The 27,752-nt window shown below is 42.5% G+C and overlaps 2 protein-coding genes and 1 long non-coding RNA gene across 4 annotated transcripts in view; 1 reads left to right on the forward strand and 2 right to left on the reverse strand.

Moving 5' to 3' along the window:
* The window catches only part of prr12b (proline rich 12b), a 30,960-nt gene extending 18,738 nt beyond the window's left edge, over positions 1–12,222 (reverse strand). The window contains exons 1-4 of the mRNA XM_029437501.1: positions 12,028–12,222; positions 5,680–5,837; positions 2,458–2,619; positions 1–2,263 (exon numbers count right to left, since the gene is read on the reverse strand). The exon at positions 1–2,263 is cut by the window's left edge and continues 2,110 nt beyond it. Coding sequence (XP_029293361.1) covers positions 1–2,263; positions 2,458–2,619; positions 5,680–5,837; positions 12,028–12,110 — 2,666 coding nt within the window. The 5' untranslated portion in view covers positions 12,111–12,222. The remainder of the gene's footprint in view (positions 2,264–2,457; positions 2,620–5,679; positions 5,838–12,027) is intronic.
* A 717-nt stretch (positions 12,223–12,939) lies between these two features.
* Positions 12,940–26,397, reverse strand: prrg2 (proline rich Gla (G-carboxyglutamic acid) 2). Of its 2 annotated transcripts, XM_029437943.1 has the most exons (9): positions 26,181–26,397; positions 25,610–25,663; positions 25,402–25,455; positions 25,210–25,306; positions 22,583–22,755; positions 21,835–21,868; positions 19,908–20,031; positions 16,238–16,381; positions 12,940–13,234 (listed from the first exon to the last, which is right to left on the reverse strand). In XM_029437943.1, the coding sequence occupies exons 4-9, from the start codon at positions 25,292–25,294 to the stop codon at positions 13,192–13,194; spliced, it is 603 nt and encodes a 200-aa protein (XP_029293803.1). In that variant the 5' UTR covers positions 25,295–25,306; positions 25,402–25,455; positions 25,610–25,663; positions 26,181–26,397; the 3' UTR covers positions 12,940–13,191. The 2 variants fall into 2 exon arrangements, with proteins under 2 accessions (XP_029293803.1, XP_029293804.1); XM_029437944.1 differs by lacking the exons at positions 25,610–25,663; positions 26,181–26,397 and having other exon boundaries at positions 25,402–25,538.
* LOC115012364 (uncharacterized) lies at positions 25,169–27,367 on the forward strand. Its single transcript, XR_003832670.1, has 3 exons — positions 25,169–25,365; positions 25,914–26,028; positions 26,539–27,367. It is a non-coding gene; the product is annotated as an uncharacterized LOC115012364 (long non-coding RNA).
* The last annotated feature ends 385 nt before the right edge of the window (positions 27,368–27,752 follow it).

A 27,752-nucleotide genomic window follows, 5' to 3' on the forward strand; every position in this document is an offset into this window, starting at 1 on the left:
ACCTGGCTTTGTCGAGCCTGCTGCACATCTGGTGTGTTACACAAGTAGGCATTGTCATTTGAATCTGAAGTCTTCTTCAGCTCCATGTGAGGTTGGCTGTGAGAGTGGGAATGGGAATGGCTATGCTGAGTATGTTGAGAGTGTTGTGTGTGTGGAATGTGCCGAGGGTGCTGGGAGATTTGGGTATGCTGAGAGTGTTGCTGAGAGTGTGAGGACACATGGGAAGTGTGATGGGAGTGCTGTGTGTAGGGGTCCCCTCTTCCATAATGGACCACAGAGCCCAGGGGGTCATGCTGTTGTTGATGGGAGTGGGTAGTATGGGAGTGGGAAAGAGAGTCAGTGATCCCAGTGGACTTTGACATGGTCAACTCTGATTTTACCTGTTGCTGTTTTTTCTGTGATATTTCTAACTGACTGTTTAAGCCACTTGCTGCAGCACCAATTGATGTTCCAGGACCTGAAATGTTGGTAATGTTATTGGAACGAATGACACTCTGAAGGTGGTAACGCTCTTCTGAGATCTTGTTAATATCATAAGTTACCCTCTTGCCTTCCCCATCCCTAGTTTGAGGGAGTGGCTGGGGTAGTTGCTGAGGAGGTGGGTGATGCTGGGAAGGATGGGGAGTTGAACTTTGGGCTTGTAGTAAATGATGGATAAGGAAATCATCATCATCTTCTTCCTCATCTGGGGATCCCTCAACTACTAGCATGTTGGTCTCTGTTTTTGGCTTGGGTGGTGTTGTGTGGTAGGACTGGCTCTGCACTTGCCGTGTATCAGGAAAACCTTGTGGTGAGGACATAAAAGCAGGCGAGAGGATGGAGGACAAGTATTTGGTGGCCCCTGAGCCTCCAGGGGACTGTGCAGGGCGAGCAGAAGCAGGGTGACTGATCGTAGAATTGATGGAGGGCGATCCAACACCACTACCTGATATGGGTCCACTTACTGTGGATCCTCCAGCACTCCCATACTCTATAGAAGGACTGCCTGCTCTTCTGAGAGAAGTTGGGCCAAAGCTCGGGTCCCCAAAGACTATCTCTGCAGAAAAGGAACGTCCCCCTGAGCCTATACCAGTAAAGGCCTTCCCTCCAGAACCCCCTGCTCCAGAGCTCAGGTCCTGGGCATTAGGTGAGTTAAAGCCTCCATAAGACTGGGCCATGTGTGTAGATGGAGGCTGGTTGGGAGAGTAGGACTGGGCATGTTGCTGGGGAGGAGTCTGGTCTGGTAGGCCTGTGCTGGATTTGGCCACAGGTGGAGAGCCATAGGTGGAGAGGCATTGTTTGGGTGCTGGCTGTTGAACAAGGTTGGATGACACCACTGGTAGAGGAAGTGGTGCCGGTGCGGACTGTAGTGGGGGCTGCTGACAAGAGGGAGCCGATAAGGAGCCAGTGCTTGTCTTGGAGTTAGAAGAAGACACAGAGGATGTGGAGGGGGCAGATGGTGGAGTGTGTGGGGTAAGGGAAGAGGCTGAGACCGAAGAGGAGTAACTACTACTGGAGCTGGAACTCTTGTCTCCCTTAGTGCCGGATGAGGAGGGGGCTGAGGTGTTTGCAGATGTGTAGGGGGTTTGGATTATAGGTAGATATGTCTTGGACTTTGGGTCAGAAGAAGGGCTCTGCTCTCCCATGGGACTGCAGGATAGTCCAGAATGCCGGTGGTGGTTGGCTATCTGCTGGTAGCTCGATGACCCACCACAACTGGCATATGGCTGTGGGGGAAGTGTTGTTGACTGGCCTGGGGAGGAGCGTTGGTAATGCTTGATTACACTGTCCTGCCGGGAAACTGCCCTCTCTTGAGGAGGCTGGGGTGGAGGTGGTGCCGTGGGCAGCAGGGCTGGTGTGGAAGCAAACATGGAGGCGTTATAGAGCTGGGAGGACTGGTTGTGGAGCTGGGAGGACAACAGGTTGAACTGGGGAGGGGGCAGGTGGCAACTCGAGGAGGTGGCAGGGACTTGGGTCTGAGGTGAGGCCTGGGCCTCATGTGATCCTCGGTAGGTGGCACTCTGGGAAGACAGCAAGCGATCAAAGCCCAAGCTGGCCTGGGAGGGTGTTTTAATGTGCAGCAGGGGATCATGGGGTGATAGCAAACCGTTGGAAGTCGGGCTAAATGTAGGCGTGTCCTGCAGGGATAGTGAAGGAGTGAAAGATCGTGTGGAGAAGGAGCCAGAATGCTGGTATGCAGAAAGGGCTGAGGAAGAGGGGAAGGAGCTGGAACCGGGAATAGCCCCCGATATAAAGAGCTCCGCTGGGGCCGGTGTATGCATTGCTGTAGGACACAACATTACATGGACAGTGTTGGTAAATGCAAGTCATTATTCAAATTTAAATTCAACAAATTAGTAAATTTTCAGTTTCAGACTTATATAAATTATATTGTTGTTAATTAGTTTTTAAAAATTCAATAATAACAAGAACTAACTACAAGTAAGTGTAGCATAACTCTAACAGGCTGACACTCACCGGTCTGCCAAGAGGGAGCGCGAAACTGAGAGAGGAGTGAGGAAGCTGAGGGTGGGGGCTGTGGTCCTCGCGATTCCAGAGCTGAAATCAGATTCATGACGGAGGGGTCAGGACCCGAAGTGCTGGCATGGTGGAGGCTGCCGTCAAATAACCCGGACAGGCCTGGCAACAAACCACAAACCTCACTTATTTCATACAAATCATACCATAGATCATACCAATATCATAAACAGTTTAAGAAAAATAAGAAACCTAAGTGGTTGAGTGATAAGTGATTAATCACACTACCCTTCATTTATATTTAACTGTAACCAACTGTTTGGCACATGCCTGTACAGCACTTGCTATATATGAGCAAAAACAGGAAGTGCGCCTGGAAACACTCACTCTGGACAAGATGTAGCACTGTGCCATGGTTCAATAGGCTTACTTCCCATTACCTATCAATCAATCAATTATCAATTTAATAATTACAAGCTTACATATTGTTCTCATCAATATTATCATATAGAGAATGATGAATAATGTAAGGTTGATTTAGAAATGTAATGACAGTGAGTCATTAGACATCTACAAGATATTCTGCAGTAAGATAAGAAACCAGGTTAACCAAGTTAAAATCTTTTTTTGTAATCACTAATCAAGCATATACACATCACATATACATGAATGTATTATTAAAATATTGAAAACTAAAAAGCAAGTTATGTAAGATTGGAAAATAAATGAAGGTACAAAAGCTGGACATCATTGTTACAGTGTCATGTTAGATCATGTTTCTGTGGTAGAAAGATTCTTTAAATTTGAGTATGCATTGTCCCTGAGGGGCCTCAGGGACCTTTACACGCTCAGGCTGTTAGGCAGATGAGCTGGAGACCTGGGGATGCTTCAGCAGGGATGACGACTGGTCCTAGACACTGTATCTACCCCTTACTTATGGTGGGAATGAAGCTTAGTTAGGTATCATATAAAGTTGAGACCTAAGTGTATGAAGAATTCAAGTTTTTGGTTGAGAATATACACATGACTGGTAAAGGCTTCGCGGATGTCAAATTTGTGTTGTTAAAATACACATATATTTCCAGTAAGGACAACCAAGGTTGATCGGGTTTTATTCTATCATTCATGAAATTCATCATTAAAAATGATTAGTGTGAAAAGTCAAAGTTTGGCATGCCTCTGCAGTGACATTAAGTTCTCAATAGGTGTGCCTGGACATGACTTGCATATCTGTCAACCTTTTATTGCCATAGACCTTTGATATTTTTGGATGGGTTTGGAACTTCTTCCAAACTTTTGCACGACAGTGTAAACATGTCCTCTTTAAAATGAACCTGTACCAATTGTTGTTCTGTCATAGTCTTTTCCCATCTTCCATACTTGCTCTGCTTTTATTTTTTTCACTAAAGGCAGTAGACCAACCTGGTGTGTTCTTTTAGTCGAAAATGTAGAATGTATTTTTCTTTTTCTAAACGTGGTAATATTGTGAGCAAAAGGCTCATTCATAGGTGAAATCTGCACTCAGCGTCCATCCTTGTATTAGATGCTCTACAAGCTGTGTTTTTTACGTGACAGTAAAGAGAACTATGTGAAGAGAACCAGAATTCATTAAAAGTTAAAGGTCTATTGTGTAGGATTTAGTGGCATCTAGCAGTGAGGTTGCATATTGCAACCAATTAAATACCCCTCCACTCACTCCTACCTCTACAAGCATAAGAGAAACTATGGAGGCCTTCAGGTCACATAAAAACACGAAAGGCCCTATATGGAGCCAGAGTTCGGTTTGTCTATTCTGGGCTACTGTAGAAACATGGCGGTGCAATATGGCTGACTCCATGGAAGATATGAAGAGCTCATTCTAAAGGTAACGAAAACAAAACAATTCTTAGTTTCAGGTGATTGTACACTAATAAAAACATAGTTATATTCAATATCTGCCAATATATCCCCCTAAATACTTACACACCAGACCTTGATCACAAAATCGAATAATGTCATGATAGTAATATATCAGTCATTAACAGTACATTGAATATATTTTTGCTGAAAATGTTCTTGTATTGACTTACTTACTTCTACTTAGGACTTTGACTTGTAATAGAGAATTTTTGCATGGTTGTATTGGTACAACAAACAAGCTTTTTGGGAACCATACATAACCCATGTATTTTATGTTCTTCAATAACCCCTCCCTATGAATTTTGAATCTTACCAAAGGCTCTTTCATTACCTTATTGTATCCCTTCAGTTATGGTAGCATTCTGTATCATATCTATGAACTACATTTTACCATAATGACTTTATAGGTTTCACAGAATATTAGTATGGTTAAAACCATTTTCTCTTCACTTTTCACTTTTGTTTCCCAGTACTAAACCTAGTAGACAGTATGTACAAACATACTTAATAATTAATTATTATATATTAATTGAATACATTTCTACATTCCTCTAACATGCAGTATTGTTAGTTCTATTTTAGCCTGATTTATAATAAAAAAGACATTTTAAAAAATCGTACTTTTTATAATATAGGACTTTAATGATTGTGTGACATTTAACAGCGGCGTTCAGAAAATTAATATAGGGGAAACACTGGACGGATCTTAAAGCTGCAGGTAGCCCTGCACTAAAATTATCAAATTCTCCTCCATATTTAGCATAGACTGATATTTACAGAAGAAAGGAAAGATATCCGTCAGCTGTGATTGATAGTTCCTCGTCACATGACATGCGGTGCCACTACTGCCTTCCACCATGTAATCTTCTTTTAACTCAGGGCGCAGCCGTCGCACCCTGAAAAATAGGTGCTTGGGAACAGGGATGGTGTAGTTCTCGCGTTTGAGAGCACCTTCCGCGCATATACGTTGACAACAATGGAATTTGAGGGCGCAAAAGATGCGGCATGTGTACAACCCCTTACTTTTTTGAAGGGTCATAGGGGACGGACCTGACACACTTATAGACAGGCAACCATCCACTCTCACCTACAGGTAATCAAGACAGTGCTTTGTGTTTAAAAAGTTCAAAATCAGAAATAGCAACTGCAAATACAACACCCAGATATAAACCCAGAAGGATATAAACACATCTGATGTGAATGTAAATATCCTGGAGTTAAAGCTAATATCGCCGCACAAATACATGCTGCACTATACACAGACAGAAAAACAGTATTTCTAAATTTGTAATTATACAGATATACCCTTCAAAGAATCCTTACCCAGCGTGCGTCCAGCAGCACCCCAGGCCCCACCCTGTCTGGAGCTTCCTGGGTGGTGGTTGGTTGCATAGCCCTGGAGGGGGTGAGGAGTGCCATAGGCTTGCCGGTGGAGCAGCTCTGAGTCTGGGTGGGACGACCTGGAGCTTCCATACACAAAGCTGAGGAACACATGGTTATTAGGTTTGACTTTTATACAGCCCCTTATTTACAACAAGTCTGCTGTCTTATACTTGACAAGTCATATTGTTACAGTTTAGTATTTATGAACCTGTTCAGAGCATCCACACTCCACAATTTCTATCCACAATGTCAAATACAAGATTCTCGCTTAGAAGCAGCATCTTTTCCACTAACATCTGTAGTATGTTCATCCTTTTTGAAAAGCTCAAACATGTTCTTGCGATATTTATGTTTCTGTACTGGCTAGATTTCGTCATTCAAATAAAAAAAAGATGATTATTTTGTAGACACAAAAAAATTACAGCTCACAGACCTGGTTGGTGCAAAAGGGAAGTTACCGTAATCACCAGTTTCCAACATCAGCATCCAAGTCGTTATTACAACTGGGAGTTTTCTGAAAACCAATATGTGCAAACAAACATGGATGCCTCAAGTCAGCCAAAGTCTGTTACTCAACGAATTTGAACATTAATTTAAAGATCCCTTCAGACATAGTGTAAATTGTTTCCCAAAGAAATTCAATTACCTCGATAAAATGTCTCAACATTACATCCATTCCTTCTTCCAACATCTATGGATACGTAAACATCTGCTGGACACAGGATTCACCTTCACTGATATGACCAGTCTCAGTGTATGTGAGCTGGAGGCTTCAAGTTTCCACATTACACTTGTGTAAGTTGCATACTAAATCACAATTGCCTCCAAACTTGATGTCACAAAATCCTGCTGGCACATCCACTTAAACTCAGATGTAAGGTGAGCACAGAGAAACTTTCATCCTCCATCAGATTATTGTGAGAACACCCTTCCAGAAACACACTGCACTTACAGTACATCATTCTGATAGAGATAGAGATATATATATATATATATATATATATATATATATATATATATATATATATATATAGATAGATAGATAGATAGATAGATAGATAGATAGATAGATAGATAGATAGATAGATAGATAGATAGATAGATAGATAGATAGATAAATAATTTAACTTAGCTGATTTTGCTGAGCTGACATGCTGTCTCTCTCACACACATTTCACTGTTGACCCTGTGTTAACTTGCATATGACAAATAAAACTTGAAGGTGCCAAATTGACATGTTGCAGGACGAGGTTGCAGGAAGTATACAGGGCCAGTACTCAGACATGTGAAAGAGATGCTCTCTGCGTGATCTGCGTGATCTGCGTGATCTGCGTGATCTGCGTGATCTGCGTGATCTGCGTGATCTGTTCCCAGTCATCAGAAGACATGTTCCTTCAGGGCTCAACAATAATAAGTGACCAGACAAGTTATGTCTTATCCCACAACATCGCTAGAAAAAGTAAACCGTTTTCTGACGGAGAGTTTATCAAGGAGTGTTTGGTGGATTCTGCAGCATTCATATGCCCGGAGAAAAAGGAGGCATTTGAGAAGCCATGCAGCCAATGCAGTCAATGAACGGGACAACAACAGGGAGTGATTTGTTCATGGAGGTAAATGCATGTGTGGACAAGTTGGGGCTGAAATGGGACAAGCTGGCAGGCGTGACAACAGATGGTTATCCAAATCTGACGGGACTTTTGTAGAGAATGCAGTATAAAGTGACACAAATGAACCCTGAACAGAAATGGGTATTTTTGCATTGTATTATACATCAGGGAGTGTTGTGTAAGTCAGTTCTAAAAATGAACTATGTTGTTGATGTTGTAATTAAAATAGTTAACTTCATCAGGGCAAGAGCATTGAATCACAGACAGTTTGTTGCACTTTGAGGAAAATGACACTGAACATCGTGATATAGGCTACCACGCTGCTGTCAGGTGGCTCAGCCTGGGCAAAGAGTGTGGGACCTGAGAGAAGAGATTCAAGACTTCTGTGTGAAGAAAGGAAAAGACATCCCACAGCTTTCAGATGCAGACTGGATGGCAGACCTTGGTTTTGCTGTAGATCTGACTGCACTAATGAATTAACTAAATGTCAAACTGCAATGCAAGGGCCTTTTTGTGCATGAAATGTACAGCGCAGTGAAGGCTTTCATGAGAAAGTTGCAGCTTCTCCCAAATGGAGGACAACATTCTCACCTACTTGCCAACACTGAAGGAAGCCACACCATCAACTGATCACCTCCACAGTGACTCATCCATGTTAGAAGCACTGCATGGTGAGTTTTGGAGGCGATTTTAAGACTTTAAAACAGCTGAGAATGAAATGCGCATGGTTTTTCCCCCATTTACATGCAATGTGGATGATGCACCCAGTGATGTTCAACTTGAACTAATTGCCCTGCAGTCTGACACACTTCTGTCACTTTAGGTCAGTCTCACTGCCAGAGTTTTACTCTTCCCTGAAAGAGGAGAACTTTCCACACATGAGGAGACATGCTCAGAAGATTCTGGTCCTCTTTGGATCTACCTACATATGTGAACAGACATTCTCAGTGATGAAGTTCAACAAATCCAGATACAGATCTTCGATCACTGATGATCACCTGACCTGCGCATATCCACCTCAGACATTCAACCAGATTTCAGTGCACTTGTTCAAGCCCAAGACAGACTGGATTTTGTCTCACTGAACAAGTAAAGTGAACTGAAAAACATCAAAAGCTTTTTGTATAAAGTTGATTCATTGCTTATCTTTACATAGTGTAAAACACCTTTTCAGTATTAGTTTGTGAAGATTAACAATAAATAAAATACTGATTTAATGATTGTTTTTACTGTTCTCTAGGAGTATTTTCCTATTTGACCCACTCCACAATTTCATATATTTATTTGAAGAGAATATCCTTATTCTTTTGATTACCAGTAGCAGCTAATCAAAATATATAATGTACTGCTTTTTACAATGGGAGAAAATTTATATTGAGCAGAATTAAGTTCAATTTATTGTTGATTCGGCCCTCCAACACAGCTCGGGTTTCTCATGTGGCCCCTTGTAAAAATTAATTGCCCACCCCTGCTCTACATGCTTGCCTTGGTCACATAATATGCCACCACGGACTCCATTTCTACTGTTACGCCGACGACACCCAGCTTTACATGTCCAGCAAATCCATTACTGCTCACTACACCCTCACAAACTGCCTCACAGAGCTGTGAACCTGGATACAAGCTAACTTCCTCAAACTCAACAGCGAAAAATCTGAAAACCTCTTCATCACAAATTACTCAACTCAACAAATCCTTCCACGATTTCTCCCTCTATAGTACACACATCCGTAACCTTGGTTTGTCAATGCTGAGTTCACTTTTTCAAAATTCTTAGTTTTTTATTTCCAACATGCTTCTCAGTACAGCAGTTCATCTCACATCCTAAATGCAGTTATGCAACCAAAACACTTCATCTATGTTTTAGCATCAACTCTGACCACATCTGTCTCCAAACATGAATACACTAATACAATGGCCTAATTACTGTAAACCTAACAGCTTTACAATATGTTTTGTTTGTTTTGCTTTCTGTAAACCAACATTCCTTAAAAAACTAAAGAACAAGGAATTGTTTTTATCGAATGCACAACCTTAGTATTTTACAGAATCTTTGTGTATGGTGTATTCCAAAAAACACAATATAAAATTCCAGTGATGTTGTAAATCCACTTTAGATACATGTTTTGTATACCTGATCATTTCTGAAATGTTCTGCATTTGGCTATTTCTCATGCATATACCTTATGTCTTCTCTAAAAGAAATAACTCAGACTAATGCATGTAACCAAATGTAAAAGACAACAACTAATTCACCAGTATTCCTTAAAGTATAACTGTAATTACAATGGGCCACGACAGCACTTGACAATTTAGCTTCCTTTTGCCTTTCCCTTACAGATGTCCTTCAAACCCTAAGACCACATAAATGTTGCGTAGCATTTCCAAAGTTATCCCTTTTCCTCCAAATAGCCAATAAGTCACACTGAAAGCAACAGGAGTTCTAAGGAAGAATCTACAGTTCATGACTGTTTTAGGAGAAAAGTAGAATGAAAAGTTACCTTCTATTAAATCTTCTAATATCTACGAATCCACGCTGCAAATCTAAGATTCAGACATAAATGGATGCATTAATGGAACTTACTACATATAGGCCTACTGTTAAAGCCTGACTTTCCTGCACATTTTCATGTTCCAGACATTTCTACAGTAATATGCCGAGGGTTGCAAGTGTCACTTTAGTGTTTGTATAATCTTTGCTCACTCTATTCTTATTCCAGTTATGATTTGCTGCTGCAATGACTGAATTTATACAATACAAAATGAATCTAGTTTCTGCTCTTGTTTCCGTCCCTCACAGAGGACAGTAGAGTACATAAAGTACTTTTTGGACTTGTTCCCTAAACAGCACTGTCTTCATTATCTAAGAGCTTTAGCTTAACTTGCAAGAGAGGACATCCTGCAACAAGTTCAATTACTACAACAGTAGCCTTAGACTACTTTAGCTGCACATTAGGGCTGACGAACACATGAACTCCAACTGAAAAAGATCCCCAAAAGCTGAACATGCGTATTTGTATGCATGTACATTTTGTAAATTAATAAAAAACAATAATTTATTATTTGAGCAGGGTGAGGCAACCATTTATGCTATTAGGTCTACAGAAAGCAAGAATATTCACATTTTAACAACAGCATCAGACCAGAGCATCTTCAACCAAAGCAGGATGAGACAATAAAATCAACTGCACATTTTAACATATTTTCTGTTTCTACTAGGCCTATAAAGAAAAGCATCTGTGCAGACAAGTCAATTAGCATGTGTGCATCTGCATCAATTTGGAGGCCTACATTATTTTCTTCTTTTTTATTTTGTTTTATGTTCTAACATTATTATATATTTATTTTTAATTTAGTTTTAATGCAATAAATTGGCACCATCCCTGAAAGAGAAGTACATTGAGGTGAGATGGAACGCTTTGGAGTCTGACGAAAGACTGATGTGGTTGTCAGGGCGACCGCTAACGTGGAGCAAAGCTAAAAGGAGTTAGCTAACTTTAGCATGGCTCGATATCGCACTTCATTCCAACCAACACACAACACTGACTAGTCAGGAAACTTATTAACTTAACAGTGGCAGCTCAAATACACCAGACGGTCCAAATATTTAAGTTGTCTGGCATTTAAGACAGCGTCACCTGTCTTTGTGGATAATTAGCCTGCTGGCCAACGTGTGTTGTATAGCAACACAGCGTCACAGAGGAGCCAGTTTGATGGAAATACAAGGGAAGTGGCTGCAGCTGCATGCTGCACCGATGCATTCACTGTCAGATAATGTGCAAGGTAACTCAAAATGTAGCCGGACTGGGCTTCCAAGTGTTAGTAATAACATAGTAATGGATCATGTTAACTTAATACCAGCGTTAGGTTACAAACCTTAACTTTAATCAACGTTAGCGTTAGCGTTAGCTGACTTAAATTCAGGGCACGTTTGTCAGTCACGTGGCCTTAGTGTAAAGTGGTGTTTACTATGAAGAATGTCACTCTTGGTGTTAGAGCCCAACAAGTTTAATCGTAGCTTCAGCCATATTTGACACCTTTTTTAATTAATAAAGTCATGCAGCTGTAATCAGCTACGGTAATAGTTTAGGTTGAACCATCTTTGAATGAAGGCTTTCTTATAAAATCATTAGAGAACAGATTCTCTATTTGACATGGGATGCTTGAATGCAGGGCTTGTTCTCTTTGCTAGATATCAGGCAGTAGCTATATGCATCGGACTGCTCTGATTTGTATGCTATGGCCAATTAGTAGGCTACTGTAGCAATCAACCATGCCAACCAACCTGCGATGTCCCTGTCATGCATTTGTTAAAAGCGAGACAAAGCTGCAGCGGAGACAATGCAATAGATGTGATCTTTATTTTTTTAGATAACAGAATCGGTTTCCAGCGACCCATCCCCCTACGATTCTTCCCTCTCATCTGTCTCCGTATCACTATTAACCTTCCATCGCATTCCATGCGTTTTGGAGACAGCCCCCATACCACTCCCCTCCCCTCCCCCAAATGACAATACGGCTGGCTGTACCTGAGACTGGTGGCTAAGTAGCAGCACCATGCAGCCCGGCTGAAAGCAGAGGCGCAGGCAGCGTTATGCCCATGGCATTGTTAGAGCCAGTTCAGCTGCACACTGATGCACCCAGAAGAGCATGAGCCCGTGCTTTGGCCACCGGAGCTTACCTTGCTTTGGTCGTTCTGTCGTAACTCCATCCCGTCCCAGCCCCTAGATCTCCGAAGCCTGCAGCGGGATAATTCCTCTCCATGAAAGAAAGGACTGGATGAAGATGGGTAGATAGTGAGGGGGAGGGGAGGGAGGAATGTATTCTCTTCTCTGTGCTCGCTTCTGTTTATTTCTCCGCTTGACGAGCCTGTAGACTGGTAGGAATGGAGGGAGAAGAAGGAGCGAGAAGGGGGGGGGGGGGGGGGGGGGTCACAGAAGCCAGGAGCACCTCCTCCCTCCTCTCCCCATATATTTCACTGTCTATTGTCTTCTGTGTTAAGCTGATGGGCCGTAGAACAGATGCTCCACGTTCGAAAAGAAGCTTTGATAAGCGAAGCATTTACATTCATTGATCCAGCGAACGACAGCTGCTCTGCTCACCCACACCACAGTAAAGCTACTTTCGATCATTTTGTTCACAAGACGCCATTTTTATATATTTTTTCTCTCTCTCTCTCTCTCTCTCTCTCTCTCTCTCTCTCTCTCTCTCTCTCTCTCTCTCTCTCTCTCTCTCTCTCTCTCTCTCTCTCTCTCTCTCTCTCTCTCTCTCTCTCTCTCTCTCTCTCTCTCATTTATATATATATATTTTTTTTTATATATGCACGGCAGTGTGGTATATTGTGAAAGACAGTTCAAATTAAGTATGCTGAAAGAGCTCAGCTCTTCTTTGATAAACAACAAACAAACACAAGTTGCAACATGTAAAAGATGATGTGCTGACATCCCCCTGACTTTAAGTGTAGCCTATACACATGAAGACTTGTCTCTACCGGCTTGACAACTTACAATAGATGTATAAAAAGACTTGAGGCAATTTATTATACAAAACACGTTTGAGTTTTCTTGAAAATTTATTGTTTTTTGTTTCTCCAATCAAGTATACCTTACAAACTCAACACAGATTGGTGTACAGTGCAACCACACCCTCATCTATACCCACTTTTAGCATCACATCTGTACTACTGGTCAGCCAATATGCAGATCATAATGTCAGTAGTGTGTATCTAGGAATTGTGTCTTAACTTATCTTATAAATACAGTATATCAAAAAACATGCAATATTCGAAAGTTTACTCAAACCACCAGTGCGCATCAACCTTATTGAAGAGGCTCTGCCAGCCCTCTCATTCGTTGTCTCCGGGATCAGCAGGTTCTGATGGCGCACCCCTGTTGTCAAAGGGAGGCAAAATCTTTGTTAGTGTCCTTATACACAGCAGCATGGTCCATGGAGGTCCAACAGTCTGAGTTTTAGAAAGAGGCTTCAAAAAGACCGGGCTGCAGCATACTGTGGAGTACTTTAAGCTGGAGCATTAAAAAAGGAGTCTAATCACAGACGCCCTCAATTACACTTTGATCAAATACACACATGGATGAAACAGACAATGCATCTCAAGATCCACATAGTACAGTAGACACCTGCACATAGAACATACTGGATGAGCAATGCAAAATAAGTACAATTTATCAACAAGAGAACTTCAGAAAAGTTATATTTTTGTTTTCTATATTGGCCCATCACTTAACTGTTGTAATATTTCATCTCATTAGTTTTGGTATGATCATGAATAATGGTGTGTAGAAGATGGTGGAGGAACAAAGTGAACAAATGTCCAAGTGCTTCTTTTTAATTGAAATACATTTTGTTGCATAAGGTCATGGGAAAGCCAACCTGCCATGAAAAGTATTTCTATTTTTTAACATACAGTACACTCTTGCAGCTGCTAAGTGGAGGGGGTAGAGAGAGAGAGAGAGAGAGAGAGAGAGAGAGAGAGAGAGAGAGAGAGAGAGAGAGAGAGAGAGAGACAGCTCGCCAGAGGAAAGTGCAGAAATTGTCTGTGTGCGAGACCTGGCGCAGCTGTAAGTCAATAATACCTGGTATTTCTACACTCAACCTACTCTCCTTCCGTCATTTCATCTGGGTGATAGTAGGATTGTCTCACAATTGGCACCTAAACAGGGAAATGACAGAGGACGAAGCCTTGCAGGAGGGCACCGCCATCTTACAACGACAACAGAGCAAGGCTCTCGTGGACATTACAGCGTCTCAACGTGAGGACCGTGCTCTCGGTGCGACCACCTACTCGGGATTGAAACCAGTGACCTTACCTCCGCACGTCGCCATGCAGAAGATGACCACCAAGGACGACCTGGAGGCGTATCTGGACAATTTCCCGGGTACGCCGCCGCAGTGCGGGGGACCGAGGGAGGAGTGGGCTGTGGCGCACAGCCTGCCAGCATCCTCTCGACACATTTTGTCCAGCTGAGAAGGGCCATCCAGGACCGGCTGGGCAGCACACCCAAGGGACACCGCCACCAGTTCAGAGTCCTCCCCTTCAAGAAGCTGGCAGCCCCTTCTCTTATACGCAGTAGCTCCTCAATGCCGCGGTCGTCCTCCAGGAGGACTGTCTTTCACTTCCCCGGCGGAGGAAGGCCGCCAACCACTAACCATTCCACGTTGTTTGTCTCTCCACAGGGCCCAGTCTACGACCGGGGGGTTCCTCAAACATTTCTTTCAGGGGAAAAAAGCCTAGAGTTAGGAGCGGCGTCAATACTCGCCTCATGCACCCCCTGATTTCGGGAACGAATTGGCAGGGGTTCAATAAGCTAGCGGGGAAAGCTAAGGAGGTGCGTTCACGTGCGGTAGAGACATGCGAGTTGTGTGCAGTGTTTAGTAGAGACACGGCCGAGGGGGAGAGCCGTGGTTGGAGGAAGCTAGTGTCGAGACCACCCGACCCCGCCAGTGTGTATTGTAGAGGACTTTCCCCAGTCCTGGGATGAAACCCTCCGCCATGTTTTCGACCAGGTCGTAAGTATTGATGTCTCCCCACTCCACGCAAACGCAGCACTTTACAGTGATTACCTCATTACCAACACAAATTTACCATCTCAATCTCTTAAAAGCATGGAGGAAGGTGGCCTCTGCTTTTCTGGCCACCACGGTGATTAAGAAAGATTTGCTGGCACCGGAGGTAATAAAAACGGAGAATCGAGCCACAGTCCGTTGTGACAGGCCATATTTCACCGGGTCAGAGAGCAGACGTTGCCTCGATGCAAAGGCATTTTGCCGATGTGTTCTCCGCCCTGCCAAGGCGCACAACTGTCATACACCACCGCATAGAGACGACCCTATCACCTGCCTGAGCACAAAAGGAAATGTATCAATTTGTGACTCTTTCCTTCGGGTAGTTTGGAGCCCCATCCACCTTCCAACAGCTCATGGACCGGGTTCTGCGTCCCCACTCTGCATATGCTGCTGTCTATTTCGATGTTCACACAATATAAGCCTGATGATAACCTGGTTCTGGTCTCTTGCAGTAGGCTGGGTCCAAGGAGACAATTTTTCAATCTGGATTTAGAGTTCATCATAGCACAGAGACGGCACTGGTGAAAGTTACCAATGACCTTCTATTGGCATCAGACAAAGGACTTGTCTCTGTTCTTGTCTTGTTAGACCTCAGTGCTGCTTTCGACACTGTTGATCATGACATTCTACTACAGAGACTGGAACATTGTGTTGGCATAAAAGGAACCGCACTAAACTGGTTCAAGTCCTATTTATCTGAGCGATCTCAATTTGTACTTGTTAACGATAAATCCTCCATGACAGCCAAAGTCAGTCTTGGAGTTCCGCAGGGTTCTGTACTTGGACCGATTCTATTCACCTTATATATGCTTCCTTTGGGCAATATTATAAGGAACCACTCTATAAACTTTCATTGTTATGCGGATGATACCCAATTATATCTATCAATTAAACCAGATGAAACCAATCAATTGGCTAAACTTCAAGCATGCCTTAAGGACATAAAAACTAGCATGTCTAGGCTAAAGACTTTCCTTTTTGATAAAGCTTATAGTTAGGGCTGGCTCAGGTTTGCCCTGGATCAGCCCCTAGTTATGCTGCTATAGGCTTAGACTGCCGGGGGGCACCTCCCTGTCTGTCTTACAGCTGCGGCAGGTTTCGCACACAATCAAATCTCTTATTTTGTTACTCAACCTACTCTCCTACGTCTTTTTATCTGGTTGAGAGCAGGATTGTCTCAGTCATTTACAATTTTCTTTTCAGGTTCACCTGTATCCTTTTTAGAGGTGTTCGGGTGGATCTTGGACAACCATGGACACAGGCCCGATCCATGTAAAATGTATGTGCATACAGGAGCATCCACTTACCCTGAATAAGGTGGTGGGGCGGCATCGTGTTGCCCACTGCGGTTCAAAGCCTCATTGTAGCTGGGTAGACCTGGGGAGAAGATACCAGCCAGAGGCACCGTCTCTGGGGCTGGACGCCCATCTGCTGCCATCCTCACCGGAGCTCTGGACCAGCACACAGCACAACACAGGAAACAAACTTAGAAGAATTCAACCGTTAAGTTACTGTAAAGGTGATTCTAAAGCAGACTTGAATATTTGATGGAAAATATGTTCGATTTTATAGATTATGTTTTATAGAAGTTTTTTTTCACTTTCATAAATATTTGATGTTTAAGTTTTTTCATTTGCAGATGTTATGTTTTTAGATTCAAATCAACTAAAACAAAAGTCAAGAAATCTTGAAAGTAAATGGCGTTCCACTAAATTGGAAGAATCTCGTTTAGTCTGGTTAGATCATCTTAAAACGTATAAGAAGGCTCTCCGTAATGCCAGAGCACCTTATTACTCTTCCTTAATAGAAGAAAATAAGAACAACCCTAGGTTTCTTTTCAGCACTGTAGCCGGGCTGACAAAGAGCCACAGCTCTACAGAGCCTTCTATTCCTATATCTCTCAGTAGTGACGACTTCATGAGCTTCTTTAACGATAAAATTATAATTATTAGAAACAAAATTAATCTCCTCCTGACCTCAATTGGTAATGACTTAACTTCAACCTCTGGAACCTTAAAAACATTAGTAACTCCTGAAATATATCTAGACAGTTTCACTCCAATCAACTTTAACCAACTAACTTCAACAATCTCATCGTCTAAACCATCAACCTGTCTTTTAGACCCGATTCCAACTAAACTGTTTAAAGAAGTTTTACCCTTAATTAACACCTCGTTATTAAATATGATCAACCTGTCTTTACAGTCCTGTCCTTTACGTTGAAAGGAGCCAGTTGAGGTGGTTCGGGCATCTAGTAAGGATGCCACCTGGGCGCCTCCCTAGGGAGGTGTTGCAGGCACGTCCAGCTGGGAGGAGACCCCGGGGAAGACCCAGGACTCGGTGGAGAGATTATATCTCCTCACTGGCCTGGGAACACCTCAGGATCCCCCAGTCGGAGCTGGAGGATGTGGCCCGGAGAAGGGAAGATTGAGGTTCCTTACTGGAGCTGCTGCCCCCGCGACCCGACTCCGGATAAGCGGTAGACGATGGATGGATGGAACCTGTCTCTATTATCTGGCTACGTACCACAATCTTTTAAAGTAGCTGTAATAAAACCACTTCTTAAAAAGCCTAGTCTTGATCCAGAGGTTTTAGCCAAGTATAGGCCGATTTCTAACCTTCCCTTTCTCGCTAAGATCCTTGAGAAAGCAGTTGCAAAACAGTTATGTGATTTTTTACATAATAATAGTTTATTTGAGGGTTTTTCAATCTGGATTTAGAGTTCATCATAGCACAGAGACGACATTGGTGAAAATTACCAATGACCTTCTAATGGCATAAGACAAATTACTTGTCTCTGTTCTTGTCTTGTTAGACCTCAGTTGCCCTGGATCAGCCCCTAGTTATGCTGCTATAGGCTTAGACTGTCGGGGGACACCTCCCTGCTCTCTTCCTTCTCTTCCTCTCGCCTCCCCTCTCTCTCTTCTTCTCCCGCTCTATCTGTATGCATTTATGTAAATGTATGTTACTAACTCATCATCCGGGGTATCATCCCCGGAGTTTCTGTGTCTCATGTGGCAGGTTGCCACTGATAAAGTTTACGTCAGGATCAGGAATCATGGCTGCGCCTGCTGCCCTGGTCCTGCTGGACACCGGGAAGCCTTTTTGACATTTTCCTGGATTCATCCAAACTTTCTCTTTTTCAACACATCATTTTCTGTCAAATGTTGCATTTGTACCATGTTGTTTATCCTGTACATACGGCATCTATTGCACGTCTGTCCGTCCTGGGAGAGGGATCCCTCCTCAGTTGCTCTCCCTGAGGTTTCTTCCATTTTTCCCCCTTTTAATTATGGGGTTTCTTTTAGGAAGTTTTTCCTTGTGGGATGCGAGGGTCTAAGGACAGAGGGTGTCGTAACCTGTACAGTCTGTAAAGCACACTGAGACAAATGTATAATTTGTGATATTGGGCTATACAAATAAATTTGATTTGATTTGATTTGAAATCTTATTTTTTACGGTTTCAGATCTTTTTTACAAATTTCAGATCGTATTTTTTCACTTTCACATTACTGGCCTTGATCTGGAGTGAGGGCCGTGGCTTCAGCTGAGAGGGCCGTTGAAATGCAAGTGGCAGCAAAACAAAGAAGGCTGAGGACCTTCCTCAATCATGTTGCCTTCAGTACGATTCAACACTTTCTATACACCATATTCCTGTGATTGGCAGTAAAAAAGCTGATGGCAGTGCCAAATTCCAACCCAGATATTTGTGAAACATATTATTTCGATGTGGCAATTTTATGATTTATTGAAATCGACAAGGAGAAAATAAAATACTTTTTATGTTGTTGAAATTTTGGGTGAAGGGAGGCTAGCAGACTACTGTGTGTGTGTGTGTGTGTGTGCGCGCGCTCTGCTGAGAGGTTGTGTCCTGTAGAGAGCGGATTCTTCATTCGTTGGAAAACGCCGGTTGTGGCTCTGTGCAGTTGCAGCCACTGTCGAGTTATTGTAACGTTAGACACTCTGACTAACACAGATAACAAAGACGATACACGTTAAAGGACTGCCAATCATGGGAATATGGTGTATAGAAAGTGTTGAATCCCGAAGGCAACATGATTGAGGAAGGTCCTCAGCCTTCTTTGTTTTGTCACTAACTGTACATTTCCAAATTCCCTCTAACTTGAAGCCACGCCCCACGCCAGATCAGGGCCAGAAGTGTGAAAGTGAAGAAAAGATATGAATCCAAAAAAATAAGATCTGAAGATGAATCTGAAAACACAAAATTTGCAAATGAAAAAAACAAGAACTCAAATATCAAAACATATATAGTATGACAGTGAACATTTTAAATAAATAATTTATTCAAAAGAATTACAGAACTGAATCAAAATAATATTCGACCTGAAAACTTTTCATACACTTCTTTTTAGTTAATATATTATTGTATATATCAGGATCAAAACCTGAACTTTCAGTTTCACATTTGTTTTAGCTCCATAAAACTGGGGCTTTCTTTATATCATAATTCATTTTGATTAATTATGCTCACAAGGAATAACACCAGGCCATTTCCTTCGCTCTGAAACAGAGTTGTCCTCTGAAGGACAACCACAATGGCTTCTTGTCCACTGACTACTGTCAAAGTAAACCAAGCTTTCAGATGCCTTTGTAGGACAAGGGATCTTCGTGTAGAACATTGTAGTGACCTCTTGAGTGTATAATTAAGACTGAGACCTTCGGGACTTTAAATTTGGCCAGCAAATGTCATGTAAATCTGGCAATTTGTTTTCAAAAGACCTCAGAAATTGTAGTCATGCTAGTCAAAAGGTCAGGGGGGTCACTGAAGAACTTACAATTAGAGGATCATGAATATCCATACCACATTTCATGACCAGCAGTGGTAAAATGTTATGGTCTGAGCTAAAGTGCTGGTTGTAAGGCCTAATGGATCAAAGTTACCGTTTTATTTCACATCACTAAGTTAGCTGGACGAAAACACTTCTCTGTAAGTCAAAGTGAACTTATTGGACTGACCTCCGTCCAGCTTTGTTCTTGGCTTTGTAGCAGTAGATTCCAAGCACAGTGGCAATAACAGCAGACACTAGGACAGCCAGGATCCCTGCCACCAGCCCTGACACATCCACTTTGGGTGCATATGCTTCAAAGACAAACAACATTAACATCAAACTATTGCTTCTTATACAGTACTCATACCAGTCAGTCAGCTAGCCAGTCACTAATCACAGTAGTGTAGTGTCGTTCGAGCAATTTGTTCAAAATAACAAATATTTTGGGTGAACTAACTGAACTGAATCACTTCCTGAAACGGTCCGTTCATTCCTCATTTCCGTTGAGCTTTCAGTCAGTTGCGTGTGTGTTTTTTTATCCAACTAAATTCTCGGCTCATTGGCTTATTCTTCACCAACAACCGTTTTCAGTTCAATGGTTAGCGAACTGAACTGAACGTTTGGCAGTGTCTTAGTTCAGTAAGAGGTACGCTGGAGTTGAAGCCCTGGAACGGTGCATGTTCAGTGATTCGTTCACTGAACGTACTACACAGTAAACGTGAGCCCTGAGTGAGTCGCTGAATCACTCAAACCCGCCCCTCTCCCTCCCTCTTATGTCTTGAAGTGTTGAAGTGCCAAATATAATACCAAATATTTCAGCTTTCAGTTAAACATTTTTAATTCATAGTTAACTAGTCCGTGAGATTGAAGGGGAACAATGCAGATTCCGTCCTGGCTGTGGAACAACGGACCAACTCTTCACTCTTGCAAGGATCTCATCGCTGCTCTTTACAGATGATGTGGTCCTGATGGCATCATCGGTCTGTGACCTTCAACAGTCACTGGATCGGTTCGCAGCCGAGTGTGAAGGGGTTGGGATGAGGATCAGCACCTCGAAATATGAGGCCATGGTTCTCAGCAGGAAACCGGTGGATTGCCTACTCCAGGTAGGGAATGAGTCCTTAACCCAAGTGAAGGAGTTCCAGTACCTCTGGGTCTTGTTCGCGAGTGAGGGGACGATGGAGCAGTGGGGACGGTATTGCATTCTTTTTAGCACAGCGTTGTGACGAAAAAAACAGCTAAGCCAGAAGGTAAAGCTCTCGATCTACCGGTCGATCTTCGTTCCTACCCTCCCCTATGGTCATGAAGGCTGGGTACAAGCGGCCGAAATGGGTTTTCTCAGGCGGGTGGCTGGCGTTTCCGAGATAGGGTGAGAAGCTCAGCCATCCGTGAGAGACTCGGAGTAGAGTCGCTGCTCCTTTGCGTTGAAAGGAGCCAGTTGAGGTGGTTCGGGCATCAAGTAAGAATGGGGCGCCTCCCTAAGGAGGTGTTCCAGGCACGTCCAGCTGGGACGAGACCCCGGGGAAGACCCAGGTCTCGGTGGAGAGAGAGATTATATCTCCACATTGGCCTGGGAAAGCCTCGGAATCCCCCAGTTGGAGCTGATGTGGCCCAGAAAAGGGAAGTTTGGGGTTCCCTACTGGAGCTGCTGCCCCCGCGACCCTGGATAAGCGGTAGACGATTGATGGATGGATAGTTAGCGAGCTGAACATAACTTTCAGCTTGTTTCAGTTCAGCGAGAGGGACTACGTGCAGTCGGAGCATTTCACAGAGCATTTAACTATAAAGTAACTATAAAGTAAAGCCTACTTTTAAACGACCAAAGATACACTCTAATATTGTGTTGTAACATGCACCCCCAAATTGCAAATTGCAAAATATGTCCTCTGTTGACATTCAGAAGGCCATTTGGAGATTTGGAACTGTAGGCCCTATCACAATCAGAGAGTGTACCTTTAACCAAGCAGATATAATAAATACAATATTAGCAATACAGAAATTATAATAATTTTAATTATAATACAATTTAATTATAGCAAATACAACAATCTGCTGAATGAGCCCAATGCCCGTAGACTACAATAATGGATATTATTCAGCTTTTAAAGCATTACCTTGACTGTCGACATAGCTGGTCCAAAACAATTCCTAAAAATGGAAAGAATGGAAAAGAAACATTCTCTGAGTTATTGCTCAAAATAAAAATATGGTGGGTAATGTATTTTAGAAAAGAAAATTGTTATATTTGTTGAAATTCTCTTTACATCTTGCCATCAATAAATCAAAAGCTCTGTGGCTGTCGCAGGACTGTAATAAGTCCTTCCAATTATATCATTCGGCCCGAATAAACTGATTGGACGGCTGACCTGCTTGCAGCATGCAGTCCTCCCGTGCTAGCTTGGAAGCTGTGAGTACTAACAACAGTCATGTTCGTTGTTTACCTTCATAATGATCATTTTGAGGGAGGGCTGACAGTGTTGCCAACTTAGCGACATTTTTACTAGATTTATCGACTTTTGGAGCTAGTTCTGCTAGCTACTTTCATTGGCTTCAACACTTTAAAATCTTGCTGGCTTCTCCAATGTTACCTACCCAAACTTTAAATAGATACAACCGGTTTGGTCCACTCCAAAACTGCAAATGCAACAATGCAGTGGCAATAACTAAAGGCATGGTATGAACTCCTAATGAATTCTGGCTCCTTTCAAAGAAACATTGTCACTGTTCTCAAAGCTATCACACAAATGTAACACCAATGTTCAGGTGATGTCAACCTCCCAAAGCTCAGCACCAAACTCTACACTGTAGGACTCTACATCCAAATTTGTGTACAGTAGAGATAGTAACTTCCAGAAGCATTACCGTCTGGGTGTCGTCCTCAAACACCTCTCTGGCCTCCTCATAGCTGCACTTCTCTTCTGCACACTCCCTCTCCAGATTGTCAGCCACCACTATCTCAAAGTCCCAGCTGTTATAGAGCAGTGAGCGGGACAGGAAGGAGGATGCTGACTGCTCGTCCAGCAGCACTGGATCTCCTGTAGGACACAGGTCATGTACACTCATATTAGTAAACACAACAATACAACCCAATACAGAAATACTATGTTCCTAAAAAAAACACAGTAATGCACTGAGACCATAGACTAATAGACTCAAGGGCTCTCTAAATATAACTAATATTAGATTATTAGATTCTAATTATTGATGCATTAATGTGTTCATTACTTTAATAATGCAGCTGGTAAAGGAGGAGCTTAATTATTTCACTATACAGTATATCTCAAAAGTGAGTACACCCTTTAGATTTTTGCAAATATTCTGTTATATCCTTTCAGGGGATAACATTATCCTACTGAAACTTTGATATAACTTAAAGTAGTCAGTGTGCTGCTTGAATAACAGTATAGATTTATTGTCCTTTGAAAATTACTCAGTACACAGCTGTTAATGTCTAAACAGCTGGCAACAAAAGTGAGTACACCCCATAGTGAACATGTCCTAATTGTGCCCAATGATGTTGTTTTCCCGCCCTGGTGTCATGTGACTCGTTAGTGTTACAAGGATTCAGGTGTAAATGATAAGCAGGGCTGTTAAATTTGGTGTTTTGGGCACAATTCTCTCTGAATGCTGGACAACATGGCACCTCATGGCAAGGAACTCTCTGAGCGGCTGAAAAAAAGGATTATTGCGCTTCACAAAGATGGCCTTGGCTATAAGAAGATTGCCAACACCATGAAAATGAGTTGCAGCACAGTGGCTAAGATCATACAGCGGTTTTCCAGGACAGGTTCCACTCGGAACAGGCCTCGCCAGGGTCGACCAAAGAAGTTGAGTCCACGTGCTCAGCGTCATATCCAGAGGTTGGTTTCCAAAAATAGACGTGCGAGTGCTTCCAGCATTGCTGCAGAGGTTGCAGAAGTGGGATGTCAGCCTGTCAGTGCCCAGACCATACGCCGCACACTGCATCAAATCGGTTTGTATGGCCGTCGCCATACAGAAGCCCCTTCTGAAACCGATGCATAAGAAAGCCCGCAAACAGTTTGCTGAAGACAATGAATCCAAGAACATGAGTTACTGGAACCATGTCCTGTGGTCTGATGAGACCAAAATAAACCTGTTTGGGTCAGATGGTGTCCGGCGTGTGTGGCGGCACCCTGGTGAGGAGTACCAAGACAAATGTGTTTTGCCTACAGTCAAGCATGGTGGTGGCAGCATCATGGTCTGGGGCTGCATGAGTGCTGCCGGCACTGGGGAGCTGCATTTCATTGAGGGACACATGAATTCCAATATATACTGTGACATCCTGCAGCAGAGCATGATCCCCTCTCTTCGGAAACTGGGCCGTAGGGCAGTTTTCCAACATGATAATGACCCTAAACACACCTCCAAGATGACAACGGCCTTGCTGAAGAAGCTGAAGGTTAAGGTGATGGACTGGCCAAGTATGTCTCCAGACCTAAACCCAATTGAGCACATGTGGGGCATCCTCAAGAGGAAGGTGGAGGAGTGCAAGGTGTCCAACATCCGTGCGCTCCGTGATGTCGTCGTGGAGGAGTGGAAGAAGATTCCAGAAGCAACCTGTGCAGCTCTGGTGAATTCCATGCCCAGGAGGGTTAAAGCAGTGCTAGATAACAATGGTGGTCACACAAAATATTGACACTTTGGGCACAATTTAGACATGTTCACTATGGGGTGTACTCACTTTTGTTGCCAGCTGTTTAGACATTAACAGCTGTGTACTGAGTAATTTTCAAAGGACAATAAATCTATACTGTTATTCAAGCAGCACACTGACTACTTTAAGTTATATCAAAGTTTCAGTAGGATAATGTTATCCCCTGAAAGGATATAACAGAATATTTGCAAAAATCTAAAGGGTGTACTCACTTTTGAGATATACTGTATATATGCCGGGTAGCTTAACCTTTTAATGATACATGATCAATTATTTGTTGATTGTAATATTAATGGTGGTGGTGATGGCCGAGTGGTCTGGTGGTACACCTTCCAAACAAAACACCAGAAGGTCATGAATTCAATACAAGGGCTGCCACCATTGTGCCCCTGAGCAAGGTACTTAACCCTGAGCTGCTCCAGGGAGACTGTCCCTGTGGTTAGTTCACTGTAAGTCGCTCTGGATAAGAGCGTCTGATAAATGACCTGTAATGTAAAAATGACCTATAATAATGAGAATCTTAACAGTAACTAAAGCCATCAAATAAATGTAATGGTTAAAAAAAGTACAATATTTTCCAATATTTTTAATTGTTGTGGAGAACAAGTATAAAGTAGCAGGAAATGGAAATACTTAAGTAAAGTACAAGTACTAAAAAAAACTTAAGTACACTTTAAATTAAATGTATACTTAAATACAGTACTTAGTTACTGTCCACCATAGATGTGATACTACAAAATGGCATGTTTTAATCATGACATAATAAGGTCAGTGCAGATTGCCTTTGTATGAAATGAGAAGAGGTGTGGTTTACCTGGAGCATGTCTGGAGATGACAGAACAGAAGGCCAGCTGTAGCAGGGGCAGCATGGGAATCCACACCGCTGAAAAGGCTGCCATTGAAGCAAAACACTACACCCAAAATGAGAAGGGAGAGTCTCTGTGTAATGAATCAACACGTCTGACCACAGGTCTGTGTATGTGGAGGATGAGCCTCTAACACTCACCTGTCCAACGCTGTTGTCTTCTTACTCGGCTGCAGTTTGCCTCGTCTTTTAAAGCTTTCCAGAAGAAAAACGGCACTTAATCTTTTAGATTTTCAAAAACATGGAGGCCCCAATATTACCTTAAACTAAACTTCTGCTGCGTTTTGTATTGAAACCGTCAGGCCACAAAGAGTTGTGCTGTTTTCCCAAAGAAACGTCACATACAAACCTGTTGGACAGCATACCAGCTGGAGGGAGGAACCTCCGCAAACCCGTCTGTCTGCTGCAGAGTTTTTGATCATTTAAACAAAAAGAAAAAAGTTCAAGCTTTGATGTTTCAGTTCAAATAGTTTTTTCTTTAAATACAATAATATTGTCAAACTAAAAATAAGTGTATGAAAAGTTTTTTCAGATTGGATATAATTTTTGATTCTGTAATTATTTTTGAAAATATTATTTATTGTCATTTTTCAAATTCATATATATTTTGATATTTGAGTTCTTGTTTTCTCATTTTATGTTTTCGGTTTCAGATCCTTTTTTCCCACTTCTGGTCCTGATCTGCCGTGGGGGCGTGGCTTCAGCTGAAATGGGCATGGAAATGAGTGACAGCTAAACAAAGAACCATGTTGCCTTCAGGAAACCTAGGTACCTCGAGAAGTATGATTCAACGCTTGTGTGTGTGTGTGTGTGTGTGTGTGTGTGTGTGTGTGTGTGTGTGTGTGTGTGTGTGTGTGTGTGTGTGTGTGTGTGCGCGCTCAGTTTATTAATTCAATAAACAAAAAAATTCAAATACAAACCTGGTTCAACTTGTTGGTAGTGACAGGCGTTGTTTTCCCGGAGCCCCGCGTTGACTCCGCAGGATTAGCTCCGTTCAAAGAAATGAAAGGGCTGGGGTACTGTTGGCCTAAACGCAGCCTAATACTAATGAGACTGCCCAAAGCAGGAAACAAATCCAAAGCAGGAACTGTGACAATGAGTATATGTTGTAACGTTTGTTATTGCCCTGCAGAGGAAAGGACATACAGTAGGTTTATCATGCTAAATCAATATTTGGGCTATCAACAGTCAATCAAATGACGCTGTGTAATGTGTACACAGGGACACAACTTTAGAATGATTCAATCCTATCTTGCTGATTGTATTCTTCATCCACAGAAAGTTTCAGGAGATGGAGAGTCCTCCTCCTCCAGCTCATTACACAGGAAAACAGAAGAGTGGAGGCTGTCCCTGTGTCCTCCTCTAAACTGTGTGTGTGTGTGTGCGTGCGCGCTCAGTTTATTAATCCACATAACTAAAACTAAAGCAAAGGAACACACAATTTATTTTACAACTGTCGTTTGTGGTTATGTATAGATCGTGTGCATGTGGCGTCACGCTTATTTCCCAATAATATAATTGTGGTCTCGTGCAGTAGGCTGGGTCCAACACGAGGAAGACATGGTGAAGCAGAGCAGCAGAACTACATTTCAGTTGTGATCATTTAGTGAGGCGGATGTTACCTGTGCTAGAGAACCTTAAAGCCTGTTTGTTTTCACCCAACCTCCTCTTCGTCTGTCATTTCTACTGAATACAAATACCAACTCCACTGCACTAGCTGACTGGATGTAAAACATGAAATCCTATTCATGAACAAAATGTACTACATCATCTCCCCTAAAGCATAAAAAATTGCTCAAAACGATGTTGATTTAAAAAGTCATACAAGAAACAACAGAAATAAATGTTCAGATAAATGTTTAATAATGTATAAAATACATTTCACTTTCATTTCAATAAAAAGCTCATGTTGTGAATTGCAGATTGTAGATATACATATGAATTCTTAATAAAAATGAAAAAGAAGTGAAAACCAAACTGCCCAATGTATTACACATAACTCATATGAAAGTGGATATTTGGCTATACTGTGAGATTTCTTTCTCCACTTTTCAAGTGAACTTGATAAAGCCTTTTTCTTGGTGTGCTTATTTGTGAGTTAATCTTTTCTTGCAAGCAAAAAGCAGCGAGGAAGGTCCTTGAAGATGTGAATTGGACTCATGTGGTTTTGGTGGTCTCACTACCGATAAAAGAAAACACATCAGGGCCCACAGGCCCGACACCTCTGACCTGAAGGTGCGCTCCAACAAAAAACAATTGGCCATGTCTGTGTGGGAAGCTGGGGAGGACTGTCCATCCCTGTTGCTAAAATAGTGGCCTCTACTGGTGGGTTGGGGCTACTGCACAGTTGGGGTGAGGCGAGGATCTCAGAGGCACATGGAGACTGCAGTCCAGAGTCCACATATGACAAAGTAATGGGAACCCCCAAACAAACACACCCTGTATATTGTATGTTACCTTCAGGATCCTGTGGGATTCTAATGGAGATAATG

The sequence above is a fragment of the Cottoperca gobio genome, chromosome 8, assembly GCF_900634415.1.
Source record: "Cottoperca gobio chromosome 8, fCotGob3.1, whole genome shotgun sequence".
In the NCBI taxonomy this organism is placed as follows: Eukaryota; Metazoa; Chordata; class Actinopteri; order Perciformes; family Bovichtidae; genus Cottoperca; species Cottoperca gobio.

Coding starts and splice junctions, on each gene's coding strand:
- prrg2 (XM_029437943.1), bottom strand. CDS start 25,294: ATGGCAGCCTTTTCAGCGGTGTGGATTCCCATGCTGCCCCTGCTACAG. Junction 22,756..25,209: donor CATCTCCAGACATGCTCCAG/GTAAACCACACC, acceptor TGTGTCCTACAG/GAGATCCAGTGCTGCTGGAC. Junction 16,382..19,907: donor AAGAACAAAGCTGGACGGAG/GTCAGTCCAATA, acceptor GTGCTGGTCCAG/AGCTCCGGTGAGGATGGCAG.